Source organism: Cetorhinus maximus, chromosome 12, assembly GCF_964194155.1.
Source record: "Cetorhinus maximus chromosome 12, sCetMax3.hap1.1, whole genome shotgun sequence".
Lineage (NCBI taxonomy): Eukaryota > Metazoa > Chordata > Chondrichthyes > Lamniformes > Cetorhinidae > Cetorhinus > Cetorhinus maximus.
In genome coordinates this window covers 38,187,757-38,200,285 of record NC_135890.1, presented here as the reverse complement: position 1 = coordinate 38,200,285, position 12,529 = coordinate 38,187,757, and the positions used below count along the sequence as shown (strand labels likewise).

Sequence of the window (12,529 nt, the reverse complement as noted above, 5' to 3'; positions counted from 1 at the left end):
AATTGGTTCTATCAGGAAATTATATTTTTGGATTGATTCTTCATGCAAAGAAACATATAAAATTAATTGTGAAGATTTTACACATGCAGCATTTTGTTAATAGCTACTTGGCAGATGTACTTTTTAGCAGTATGCAGGAATAAACTTTGCTTTGAGAAGGGGGATGTTTTGCAAATAATTGCATTTAACACTGTTCCTATGCTCCTAAATACACTTTTTGATGCAAGCAAAGTTACAGATTTTCCTACTGAGGTGTTGAAATTGAAGTTGAAAGATCTAGGTGTGTTAATTCAATAAACTCAGCATGTGTCATAATGTTGGAACAGCAATGAACCGAATGAAAAGAATGCTACCTAATATTGCTAAGGCAGAGGTGTTGGATCCCCGTGGAGATCAGTAACTTCAACGAACCAAGTGTCCCATATGGAAAAAATATGATGGACAAGATTTCACTTTTTAAAACTTTGACTGTACCAATCAAACCAAAATCAACATGATTTAAACATGAATCAACAGGCAAATTGCAGTCAACAAAGACTATAAATTATACTTTCAATAGTCGAATACAAAGATAGATCTCTCAGATTTCTTAAGTAATCCTTTCAGCAGACATGGTAGTAAGCTCAGCTACAGAATCCCTAAAAACTTGGTCTTTCCCAGATAGAGGTTCAGTTCTTTTATTCACGCAAGAGTTAAGCACTAAGTCTCATCCAACAGCAGCTTTCTTACTTACACCCATGTTGCACAGGTACAATGTCCAGCAAAAAGTGCATAACTTTCCCAGTCCCCCTCGGCTCTGCTCACGGACTCAGCCTTTTTTGTTGCCTTTTCCAGCTGCACCATGACTCCCTCCCTCAGCTGCCTCTCACACACACTTTCTCCACTGTCACTACCATGTCCTGACCATTCTGGAAAAAAGTGAACTTCAAGCCCCTTGTCGATTCTGACCACTGGCTGAAATTTGACCCCTCAGCTTTGCGCTTCTTTTCGCAATCAACTTCTGTTTCCCTAGCAACTGAAGGCCACATGCTGATTTCTCAGAAGTCGAATGTCAGTCAGGAATTCAGGGTTACGCCCCCAATCCGCCATTTCCAGAAAAGTGGAGTTTTGGTTTATTTTTCTGTTAGGGACTGTCCTCAATTAATACATGCTTTGAAACCACAGATAGTGCAGACAACAGCTTGCAAACTATGGATTTTATCACCGAGGGCGCTAGTGAAATGTCAAACTACATCTTGTGTCTTGTATCCACTTTATGTCCCCAGATGTAAGCCGTTAGGGTGGTGCAGAGAAATGGTACGAATAACCCCAGGACTGATATTTTTTTGTTCATGAGATGTGAGCATTGCTGGTGAGACAAGCATTTATTGCTCATCACCAATTGCACTTGAGAAAGTGGTGGTGAGCCACCTTCTTGAACTGCTGCAGTCCGTGCGTGCTGTTCGGGAGGGAGTTCCAGGGTTTTGGCCCAGCAACAGTGAAGGAACGACGACATATTTCCAAGTTTGGATGGTGGGTGGCTTGGATGAGAACTTTCTAGTGGTGGTGTCCCCATGTATCTCTGCCCTTGTTTTTCTGGTGGTTTAGGTAGTGGGTTTGGATGAAATCTTGGTGAGTTGTTGCAGTGCATCTTGTAGATGGAACACACTGCTGCCACTGTGTGTTGGTGGTGTAGGAAGGAGGGAATGTTTAAGATGGTCAGAGGCATGCAAACCAATTGGACTATTTTGTTCTGCATGATGCTGAGCTTCTTCAGTGTTTTTTGAACTGCACTCCTCCACATGAGTGAGAGAATTCCATCACCACTCTGACTTGTACCTTGTCGATGGCAGAAAGGCTTTGGGAAGTTAGGTGTTAGTTGCAGCAAAACTCCCAGCTTCTGAAGTGCTCTTGTAGCTACAGTATTTATATGGCTGGTCCAGTTAAGATCCTGGCACACACTCTCCCCCCTCATTCGCTCTCTCTCGCGCTCTCTCTCGCTCTCTCACAATCCCCCACCCCCACACTCTGCCCCCCTCACATCTCTCTCCACTCACACACACACACACACACACACACACACACACACTCTCCCCGTCTCTCACTCCCCTCTCACACACACCCACACATGCACCCACCTCACTCACATATGCATCCCCCCCTCACTCTCACACTCTTCCCCCTCTCACTCTCTCACTCTGCTCCTTCACACACTTTCTCTCTCCCCCCCCATGCTCACTCTCTCCCCCCATGCTCTCTCTCCCCTCTCACACCACTCTCACGCCCTCTCTCCATACTCTTGCTCTCTTCCCCCATTGTCGTGTTCTCTCTCTCCCTGCTCTCAGGCTCTCCCTGCTCTCAGGCTCTCCCTCTCCCTACTCTCTCGCTGTCCCTCCTTCCCCGCCCCCCACACTCGTGCGCTGTCCCTCCCCGCCCCCCCATGCTTGCGCGCTCTCCCTCCCCGCCCCCTCACATTCGCGCGCTATTGGGCTCCGCTTTGCATCCCTCAATGGCCCTCGTTCTGGCTTGCCTAGGATCCACCCCAAATTTCCTAGTTTGCCCCAAAAACAATCCCTTTGAAGGATTTGATGACCAAGCAGTCTGGAAGTTTCAAGTTTTTAAAATGATATTTTCAAATACCTTTGGTCCTCCATTTATAACATTTCTGCAGTTAGTACTTAATCATGCCCTCACCTCAGCTCGCTGCTCTTGTCCCCTTAAAACCATTATTTGCTCTCACCTGGTCGGGCCCTCACCTCCGCTCCCTTAGGTCCAAGAGGCGAGACTTGGACATTTATGGCGGACAGCTGGTTAAGTGACTCATGGCCAGATCTGGCTGGACCACAAAGCAATCCTAGGCCTTGCTCTTCTCTGCTCCAGCATCATCATAGAATGCATAGATAACCCCTGGCTTCTGCACTTCAGTAGAACCCGTCATCTTAAAATCCCTCTTCACTTCTCCCCCCACCCTTGCCTCCAACAACAAATGGGAGGAGCTCATGAACTTCTTTGTTGCTAAAATCGAGACCATATGCTCAGCTGCCTTGGTTGCTTTGCTTTCTTTCCCTAGCCCGCCAAGCCAAACTTCCTGTAAAGTTCCCCCTGCTCCGCTACTGCCCGAGCCCTGAACTAACATTTTTCTCCAGTTTCTCTCCTGTCCCCGCTCATGGCCATCTTTTCAATATGACAAACCTCCTGTTCTCAAGCTGCTGACCACTCAACTTCCCTTCCAGGCCAGATCTACCACACTGCCAGCTCTCTTGACAACTAAATATTGGGAAGACAGAAGCTGTTGTCTTCAATCTACCAGTAACTCTGTTCCCTGGCCACTGACTCCTTCACTCTACTGTTAATTGTCTGAGGCCGAACCCCAGCCTTTTTGCAACCGTGTCCCTAAGATAAGCTTCAAGCCGCCTATCTGTTCCATTACCAAGACAGCCTGTTTCCATCTCTGTAACATCACCTGTTTCTGTTGTCCCTTTAACTCTCAAGCTGTTGAAATCATCATCCATGTCTTTAATACCTTGAGTCTTGACTATTCCTGTGCTTTGCTGGGTGGTCTCCCATCTTATACCCTCCATAAACATGAACTCATCCAAAACCCTACTGCCTGTATCCTAATTCACATCAAGCTCTGTTCACACATTACCCCTGTGATTATTGACAGATATGGACTTCTGGAGGACCAATGCCTTGATTTTTAAATTTTCGTCCTTGTTTTCTGATCCCTCCATAGCCTCATCCCTTCCTATCTCTGTAACCACCTCCAATGTGCAATCTTCCTGAGATCTCTGTGTTGTTCTAGTTTTGGTGTCTTGCATATCTTCCATTTTAATCAGTGTGCCATTGGTGCCTGTGCCTTCAACTGCTGATGCCCTAGTCTAGAATTCTCTCTCTATACCTTTGTGCCTCTTTACTTCTGCTCTATTAAGATACTCCTTAAAACCTACTCCTTTGGCCAAGCTCTTGATCAGCCACCCTAACATCTCTTTACATAGTGTCAAAATTTGTTTGACAATGTACCGATCAAATGCCTTGGGATGCTTTACTGCATTAAAGGTGCTGTGTAAATGCAAGTTGTGATTGGAAGCCCCTGATTCGTGGCAGTTGGGAGCACTGGGAAAACATGCTCTGTTTCAGGTAACTAATTTAGAAATTCAGCATACTTGAACTACAATGTTGACACGCTTTTTATCAGTTTTGAAGTGCTCTTTCATCAGTTTTGTTAATTATGTTAATTTTTCAATGCATAAGCATAACAATACAATTGAAGAAAGATGTGGTAAAACTGTTAACTTGTGCTGTTGAAGATGGAGAATATTCTCTGCTGAAACACAGCGGCTATTTCAATTGAGCACTGACTTGAGGGAAGAAAGCTTTCCTTTTCATTTTAAAACAACAGTTTTTTAATATAACAAGTTATTGGAAATAAATAATACAAAAGGCCATCAAAGTTAGCATAAGGTGATAAGCAAATGCCTGGGCAGCACTGCCATTAACTTTATGGCTGATAATGATGAGCATTAATTTAGTTTATTCAAAAAGCACTTGGGGCATTTTCACAAAGCTGCTCCAGTTAATTGTGCTGCTGCCGGAAAACTGAATTTTTTATCGCAACTTGAAATTGTTTCCTCTTCTATCCTCTGTGGATTACCACACAAGAAAAAATTCTCTAACAAATAGAATTCTGATAAATGAGCACATCAAGGCAGTGAAGTCACACAAATGTAAATATTTTGTCTCGCTTGGTCCACTGTTTACAAATGAAAAACAATACTGGACAAAGAGAATATGACTTCATTTGAATGAGATTTAGATACTCGAAGACGCATTTAAGTCATTAACAGTTTCAATTCAAGAGAACTGCTATTTATGGAGGCTAGTTCCCAGAAATAAAGGGAATACCTCTTAAATCGGGAGCTCTTAATTGTGGTGCATCCAATGACGCCCCCCCCCCCCCATGATAAAAGAAAATATAGGGACCCTGTAACACAACGAGATAAACACACACACACCGACACACACACCGACACACACACCGACACACAGACACACACACATATTATCTTATAGTGTGTGTATATCTAGAAAGGCAGAGCTAAGCGATCCTACAACCAACACATCAGATCTAAGCTCTGCAGTCCTGCCTCTTCCACCCATAAATGGTGGTGCACAATTAAGCAAGTAACAAGAGGAGAATGCTTCACAAATATCCCCATTCTCAATGATGATGGAGCCCAGCAAATCAGTGCAAAAGACAAGACTGAAGCATTTGCAGCCATCTTCAGCCAAAAATGCCAGGTGTATGATCCATCTCGGCACCCTCCTGAGGTCCACAGCATCATAGAATGCTAGTCTTCAATCTATGTAATAACAAGAAGGCACTAGACATTGCGAAGGCTTTGGGCCAGGGCAAACATTCCGACAGCAGTGCAGAAGACTTGTACTCCAAAATTAGCCATGCCCCAAGCCAAGCTGTTCCAGTGCATCTACAACACTGGCATCTATCCAGCAGCGTGGAAAATTGTCCACAAAAGCAGGACAAATCCAACCCAGCTAATTACCGCCCCATCAGCCTATGCTTGATCATCAGCAGTGATGGAAGGGACCATTGTTCACTACATCAGAACTGCTTCTGATCATTGCAGTTGCCCTGTCAGTGCAGACCCAAATTCAATTTGTTGAGCTGATTTCTGCTGAAGTCATGAAATCATGCAACATTTCAAAAATATTGCCTGATGTTTCTGTTGTTTTGAACCCTTTGCAAAACAAAAAAGCCTTTTATTTTGTTGTTTGTTATGTACTGAACACGGGTGAATAAATGGGACATTTTAGAAATGTTTGTCGATTCATGAAGTTGTATAACATCTATTGCCACACAGTTGATAAAAGCACGACAAAACTGTCTTTTGATGTTAAATCAATCCATTGTTTTGACAGTGTCAATTGACATTGGTATTTTCCTGGCTCCTTAGCCATAACAGTCATTTGCTGAGCAAGTTGCAATAAGTGCACTGCTCACTCTGCTAATTTTGTGTACACAGTTGCACTGTACTACAATTCCAGTCAATGCCTGTCATTTCATAAACAAAAGTTCCCTCTAACTCTGATACCAAACCCCAACACATTGGTGAGAGCCAGCGACTTGAATTAACCAGACCAGTAATGGTGGATGGCACATGAAAGACATGGAGAACTAAAGAAGATGATAAATGACTTTACCCACCTGACCTCATTGCCATGAATCCTTTTGTGTTGAAGACTGCCCCACTCTTCTCCTGAACCCCTTTGCAAATAGCTGGTGTATAGGCTCACATGAATGTCTCTCACTGCTCTGACACTGATTTATCGTCAAGAAGCTCTTTCCAGTCCCCATCTTAGCTTAATAAAATTGGCCTTTCCCCAGTTGAGGACTTTTAACTCCTGCTGTATTTTTGTTCTGCGATATCTAACTGAATTATGACCACAAAAAGGTGCTCTCCCTGATCACCCCTTCCACCTGCCCAGCTTCATTATCATCGATCATTGAAGAGGTTGTAGCTGGGCACTTAAGAAAAACGCAAGGTAATTGGGAAGAGTAAGCATGGCTTTGTGAAATAATGTTTAACCAATTTACTAAAACTCTTTAAAGGAGCAACATGTGCTGTGGATAAAGGGGAGCCTGTATACTTACTGCACTTGGATTTTCAAAAAGCATTTGATAAAGTGTAAGAATTAAGGGATATTGCAGAAAATAAAAGCTCATGGCATAGTGGGTAACATATTAGCATGGATAGAAGATTGGCTGGCTGGCAGAAAACAGAGTATGCATAAATGGACCGTCGTCTGATTGGCAGGATGTGACTAGTGGAGTCCCACAAGAGCCTGTGCTGGGGCCTCAGCTTTTTACAATTTACATCAGTGACTTAGATGAGGGGAGCAAAGGCACTGTGGCTAAATTTGCAGACAGCACAAAGATAGGTCAGAAAGTTTGTTGTGAAGAAGACGAGTTTGTAGACGGAGATAGATAAGTTGAATGAGTGGACAAAAATCTGGCAGATGGAGTATAATGTGGGAAAGCATGAAGTTGTTCACTTTAGCAGGAGGAATAAAAAAGCAGAGTATTACTTAAACAGAGAATGACTGCAGAATTCTGAGGTGCAGAGGGATCTAGGTGTTCTCGTGCATGAGTCACGAAAAGTTAGTATGCAGGTACAGCAGCAAGTAATTAAGAAGGCTAATGGAATGCTATCCTTTAATACAAGAGGAATTGAATGTAAAAGTAAGAATGTCATGCTTCAGTTATACAGGGTATTGGTGAGACCACATCTCAAATACTGTGTGCAGTTTTGGCCTTCTTATTTAAGAAGGATATAAATGCGTTAGAGGTGGTTCAGAAGAAGTTTACTGGATTGATACCGGGAATGAGCAGGTTGTCTTATGAGGATTGGTTGGACAGGCTGGACTCATTTCACTGGAGTTCAGAAGAGTGAAGGGTGGCTTGATTGAAGTATATAAGATCCTGAATGGTCTTGACAAGGTGGACATGGAAAGGATATTTCGGGGTTGCCATTTTAGGACAGAGATGAGGAGAAACATTTTCTCTGAAGGTTGTGTGACTTTGGAAATTCGCAGTGGAAGCAGGGTCACTGAATATTTTTAAGGCAGAGGTAGATAGATTCTTGGTAGGCAAGGGAATCAAAGGCTATCAGGGGTAGTGGGAATGTGGAATTTGAAACACAGACAGATCAGCCATGATCTTATTGAATGGCAGAGCAGGCTTTAGGGGCCAAATGGCCTACTTGTACTCCTATTTTGTATGTTTGTATTCTCTAAAACAGTCCAGAACTTTTCAATCTCTTGTTGGACTTGATACGTACCTGCTAAAAATGTTCTCCTGAATGCATTTGAAGAATCCTGTGGCCTTCATACCTTTTACACTGATTATGTTCCAGCTGACATTAGAGTCATTGAAATTCCTTAGTTTTACTGCCCCTTTGACATTGTCCTTCTCAGAAATTTGCCTGTGCATTTGCTCTTCTATGTCTGTCTGGCTGTTTGGTATCTGTTTTACTCTCCCGGCAGGGTAACTGTCTATATTTTTGCTATTCATTTTAACCAAATTTCATTCTGCTTTAGCATGCCAACCCTGCTCACAGCTGTGTGTTTCTTTAAGCAATATTATGACCCAACTCCCTTTTTATCTCCATCTCGATCTCATCTGAAAGCCCCGTTACCAGGAAAATTGAGTTACCTTTCCTGCCCTTATAGTGCGTTTCAGTAATAGGTTTCATATTATACTACCAAACATTGATCTGTGCCCTCAGCTCTTCTACCCTATTCACTGGACTCATTGCATTGAATTATATAGTATATCGCACTGCTTAGTTCCTTTGTCTATTTTCTAACCTTTGCTTCCACTGTCTTTTGCACTCGCTTTTTAATTTTCTGCCGCCTTTTTCCAGCTTTTCTTTTCTCCCTTCTGAAACTAGGCCCAGATTTGCATCCTCAAACTAGTTTAAACCCTCCCCAACGGCACTAGCAAACATCACATGCAAAGTGCATGTTACATTTGCAAAAGCATTGTTCATACTGAGTGTCTGTCAAGCTTGTCTGATCTGTTCAATTAACAACACTTGACACTTAATTGTTTATTATTTCAAATTATCTAATGATTTAAAATTTGTTAACACTGAAATCCCATTTTGTTGTGTTGGTTTAATTCAAAATGGAATGAAGGAATGATTTAAAACTATCAGCGGACTGCCTATATTCAGCTGATCACAGATTTGCTACAATACATGTGAGTAGTATATAGTAAGAATTATGAATAAACAAGTTAAAACCAAACAACTCACATGAGTGCTGTTTTTGATAATTTCCTGGGGATCTGATTTTTCTCAGTCAGTCAACTAGATATACACCTAAAAGTGCAATTTATAACTTGTAAATTAACCAAGTGGCTCTGGCTAGTTGTTTCCTTGGATGGCTGAGAAATTTATAATTCCAATCTCATGCTGCTGGAATTGGCAAACTATTCTCTGATTGTATGACTAACAATTGCTCAGTCTGAACAGGATAAGGCAAACGCTTAAAATCCTTTTTGTCAACCTGTGATGTTGCACACAGTTAAAGAATGTAGCAACTTGCTTATTTGGATATCTTGTATTTGCTTCTTTCTGGCCCTCCTTTTCTGGTGTGCTGCATGTAAATTCAGAGGAATGGAGAGTTTGAATGGGAGTGGTAGGTTGGCTGTGGATTAATGCACTGAAGAAGGGTTGAGGTGGGCTGTGTTGAGTGGTCAGGTCACCGTATGTCAGCAAGAAAAGCAGAGTTTTGGGTGAAGTTTATGAACCATGGAGAGTGAAGGCTACTAGGAGAGTGCGAATGTTCAGATGTATAGGTGGAAGGGCATGGATGAGGATTTCAATACTGAATGGGTGAGGTAGGAGTGGCAGCAAATGTTGTCATGGAAGTGCAAGTTGGCAGCCTTGATAATGGAGAGGATATGGAATTGCAAACTTCATTCAGGATTAAGTAAGATGCTAAGATAGGTAAAAGTCTTGTTCAGTCTAAGACAGCCCAGGTGATGTGAATTGCTCCACATCCCTCACCTTTCCTTTCCCCACTCATTGCCACAGCTGTTTTTAGCACTGATTAATTTAGATTTATGTATCAAGTTGCTAACTTGTGAACCAATAGTGTACATCCCATATTGGGCAACTACTTATTTCATTACAGCCTTGATATGTTCTTAAGACAATTAATTTTTTTTTTAAAATACAGAAGAGTTGAGGAAGTTCAGCTGGTCTGGAATCCCAAGACCGGTTCGACCAATTACGTGGAAACTTCTTTCAGTAAGTGTGTTTTCTTCTTGTTATTCAAGAGGTTTATTTAAATGTAAGCATATTCAAGAAAAATGAATTGTTTATGATTCTTAATTGTGAATCATATTCTCTCCCCAAACCACCGCTAAGGTTACTTTGACTAAATTTGAAGCCAGTTTTTTTGTATGGCTCTGGAGATGCCTGTTAACACTGAGATCTGTATTTAACTTGAGCTCAAACTGGAGATGAAATTCTCCTTTGACTTGAAGTTAAATATAGGACAATTGAAATTATCCAGATTGCCCACACTCATCATCAAGCATAGCTGTTCACCTCTGGGAGGAGAAAGACAGGGTAGTTGGGGAGGGGATGCACTTAGTGCTGGACTTTGAAACAAAGTCAGCCTTCTTTGGAAAATGTTCTCCTTGAGCCAGGCAGACTCCAGAATAATTAAATTGACTAGACAAACTGCTAATAGCACTTGGAGACCAATCATAAGGACCTTGCAAACCAGAGTACTTCAGGATAAACAAGCAGCATGAAGCTGATCAGTTTGTGCTGTTAGGTTGTGTGGTTTCAGATGATTAATCTCCAGCAACATCTTTGTGCATGCTAGGGGATTCCCAAGATCCACCTTCAAGTTGTACATTTGCGTGGACTTGGACTTTGCACTCCATATAGGGCGAACAGAAATACTATTTGTTTATGTGGATTTGCCAGTGACTTAATATCAAGTCTACTAAACATGTTAGATATCTTTTTTGGTTAGTCAGGTAACAGACATGCAGATTGGATAGGCCCCTGCAGCATACAACTGCCCTCAAATGGTCCCTCGATAGGCAGTTTTGTTCTGTGGCTACAGCATGTATGGTCTTGGAATTGAAAAACATGTCATTGATGCAGTAGGAGATGTTTTTGAAGTTAACATGCTATTCCTTTCTGCAAGGGCTTGATGTTGATACTGGGTGCCCAAAATGCAAAATATTCCATTTCTCAACGGTGACATTCCAAAGTGATTATTTAAGTTTCTTGATAAATATTTTCAGGTTCAGTTGAGAATTATGCATTTAATATCAAAGTTGATCAATGCTTAACCCAGGTTTTAAACTTTGCTGTGCAGGTATTGTTATTTTGTTGTTAGATTGATCATGAAGATCAAAGTTTTTAAGTAAGGCTGGTAGAAAAATCTAGATGGGGAGACTGCTTTCCTCCAAGATTTGAAACTTTTCGTGTTTAAGCACTATAAAGTTAACATGCTTCAGGTCAAAATCTCCTTTCAAATACATGAGTAAAGGTATTGCGTTTAAGGCTTGGCATTGGTTGTCAGGTTGTTGCCATTTAGGCACGTACAATTTTTTCTAAAATTTCCCATATATGTTGAGCAATCTTCATTTGATTATTTATTTGAGGTGCTGACCCCCTTTCCTTCAAAACAAAACCCTTGACCCCTTAGCCTTTGCAAACTTGCTTTCCCATTTCCAACCTCCTTTCCTCACCAAATTGAACATGATATCACCTCCCAAATCCATGCCCATCTTTCCCTCAATTCCATGTTTGAATGTCTCTAATCAGGTTTCCACCCCGCTACAGTTCAGAAACGGCTGTTGGTAGAGCTACAAATCATGCCATCCTATGTGATTGACAAAGATAGACTACTCTTCCTTGTTCTTCTTAATGTATGATACAGTTGACCGCACCATCCTTCTCCAGCACATCTCCATTATTATGCAGCTGGGTGGGGCTACACTTAACTGGTTCCTTTGTATCTAATCGTAGCCAATGTTTAACCTGCAATGGTTTCTCTTCCCACTCTCAGAGCGTTGCCCTTGATGTGTCTCAAGAATTTACCCTTGGTCCTCTTCTATTTCCCATGCTGCTCCTCGATGACAACATCCAAAAACACAGTATTACTTTTCACATGTACACTGATGACACCTATCTCTGCCTCAGCGCCACTTCTCTCAAGTCCTCCATTGCCTCTAAGTTAGAGTGCTTGCCTGACATCCAGTATTGAATGCACAGAAATTTCTTCTCATTAAATGTTGTCTTCAGTCCCTGTTTGCAAACTATATTCCTTAGCTAATGATTCTATCTCGTTGACTGGCAAAGATCTGAGGCTGAATCAGACTGTTTGCAACCTTGCTGTCATATTTGATCGTGATGTGAGCTTCCACCCAAAGACCCACACCATCACGAAGACTGCCTATGTCCACCTCAGTTACACTGTTCAACTTGGCCATGACTTGAGCTCATATGCTGTTGAAATTCTCTTCCATGTCCTTGTTGCCTTTAAACTTGATGTTTTGAAGGAACTCCCAGCTGGCTTTCCACATTCCAATCTCCCTAAAGTTGAGGTCATCTAAATCTCTCCTGGCCATGTCCTTAGTCGCACCAAGTCCATTTCACCCATGAAACCTGTGCTTGCTGACCTACGTGGGCTTCTGTTGAATCAAAATCTTGGTTTTAAAATTCTGACCCTTACTTTCAAATTCCTACATGACTCTTCCCCCCCACCCCCCACTACCTCTCATTTCATCCAGCCTCTCGATCCTGTCAGAGATATCTGCAAGTCCTCTAATTCTGGCCTCTTGTATATTCCCAGTTTTAATTGTTCCACCATTAATGGCTGTGCATTCTGCTGTTAAGGCCCTGAGGTCTGGAATTCCTTCCCTAAACCTCTCCACCACTCTACCTCTCTCCCTCCCTTTCAGATGCTCCTTAATACCTAACTCTTTGACCAAACT

The 12,529-nt window shown here is 42.1% G+C and overlaps 1 protein-coding gene across 10 annotated transcripts in view; it reads left to right on the top strand.

Annotated features, from left to right (window-relative positions):
* The window catches only part of tbc1d22a (TBC1 domain family, member 22a), a 462,670-nt gene that overhangs the window by 79,725 nt on the left and 370,416 nt on the right, over positions 1-12,529 (top strand). For all 10 annotated transcript variants that reach the window (XM_078553360.1, XM_078553362.1, XM_078553359.1 and 7 more), the window contains exon 5: positions 9,745-9,815. In XM_078553360.1, the coding sequence (XP_078409486.1) occupies positions 9,745-9,815 (71 nt within the window). The remainder of the gene's footprint in view (positions 1-9,744; positions 9,816-12,529) is intronic.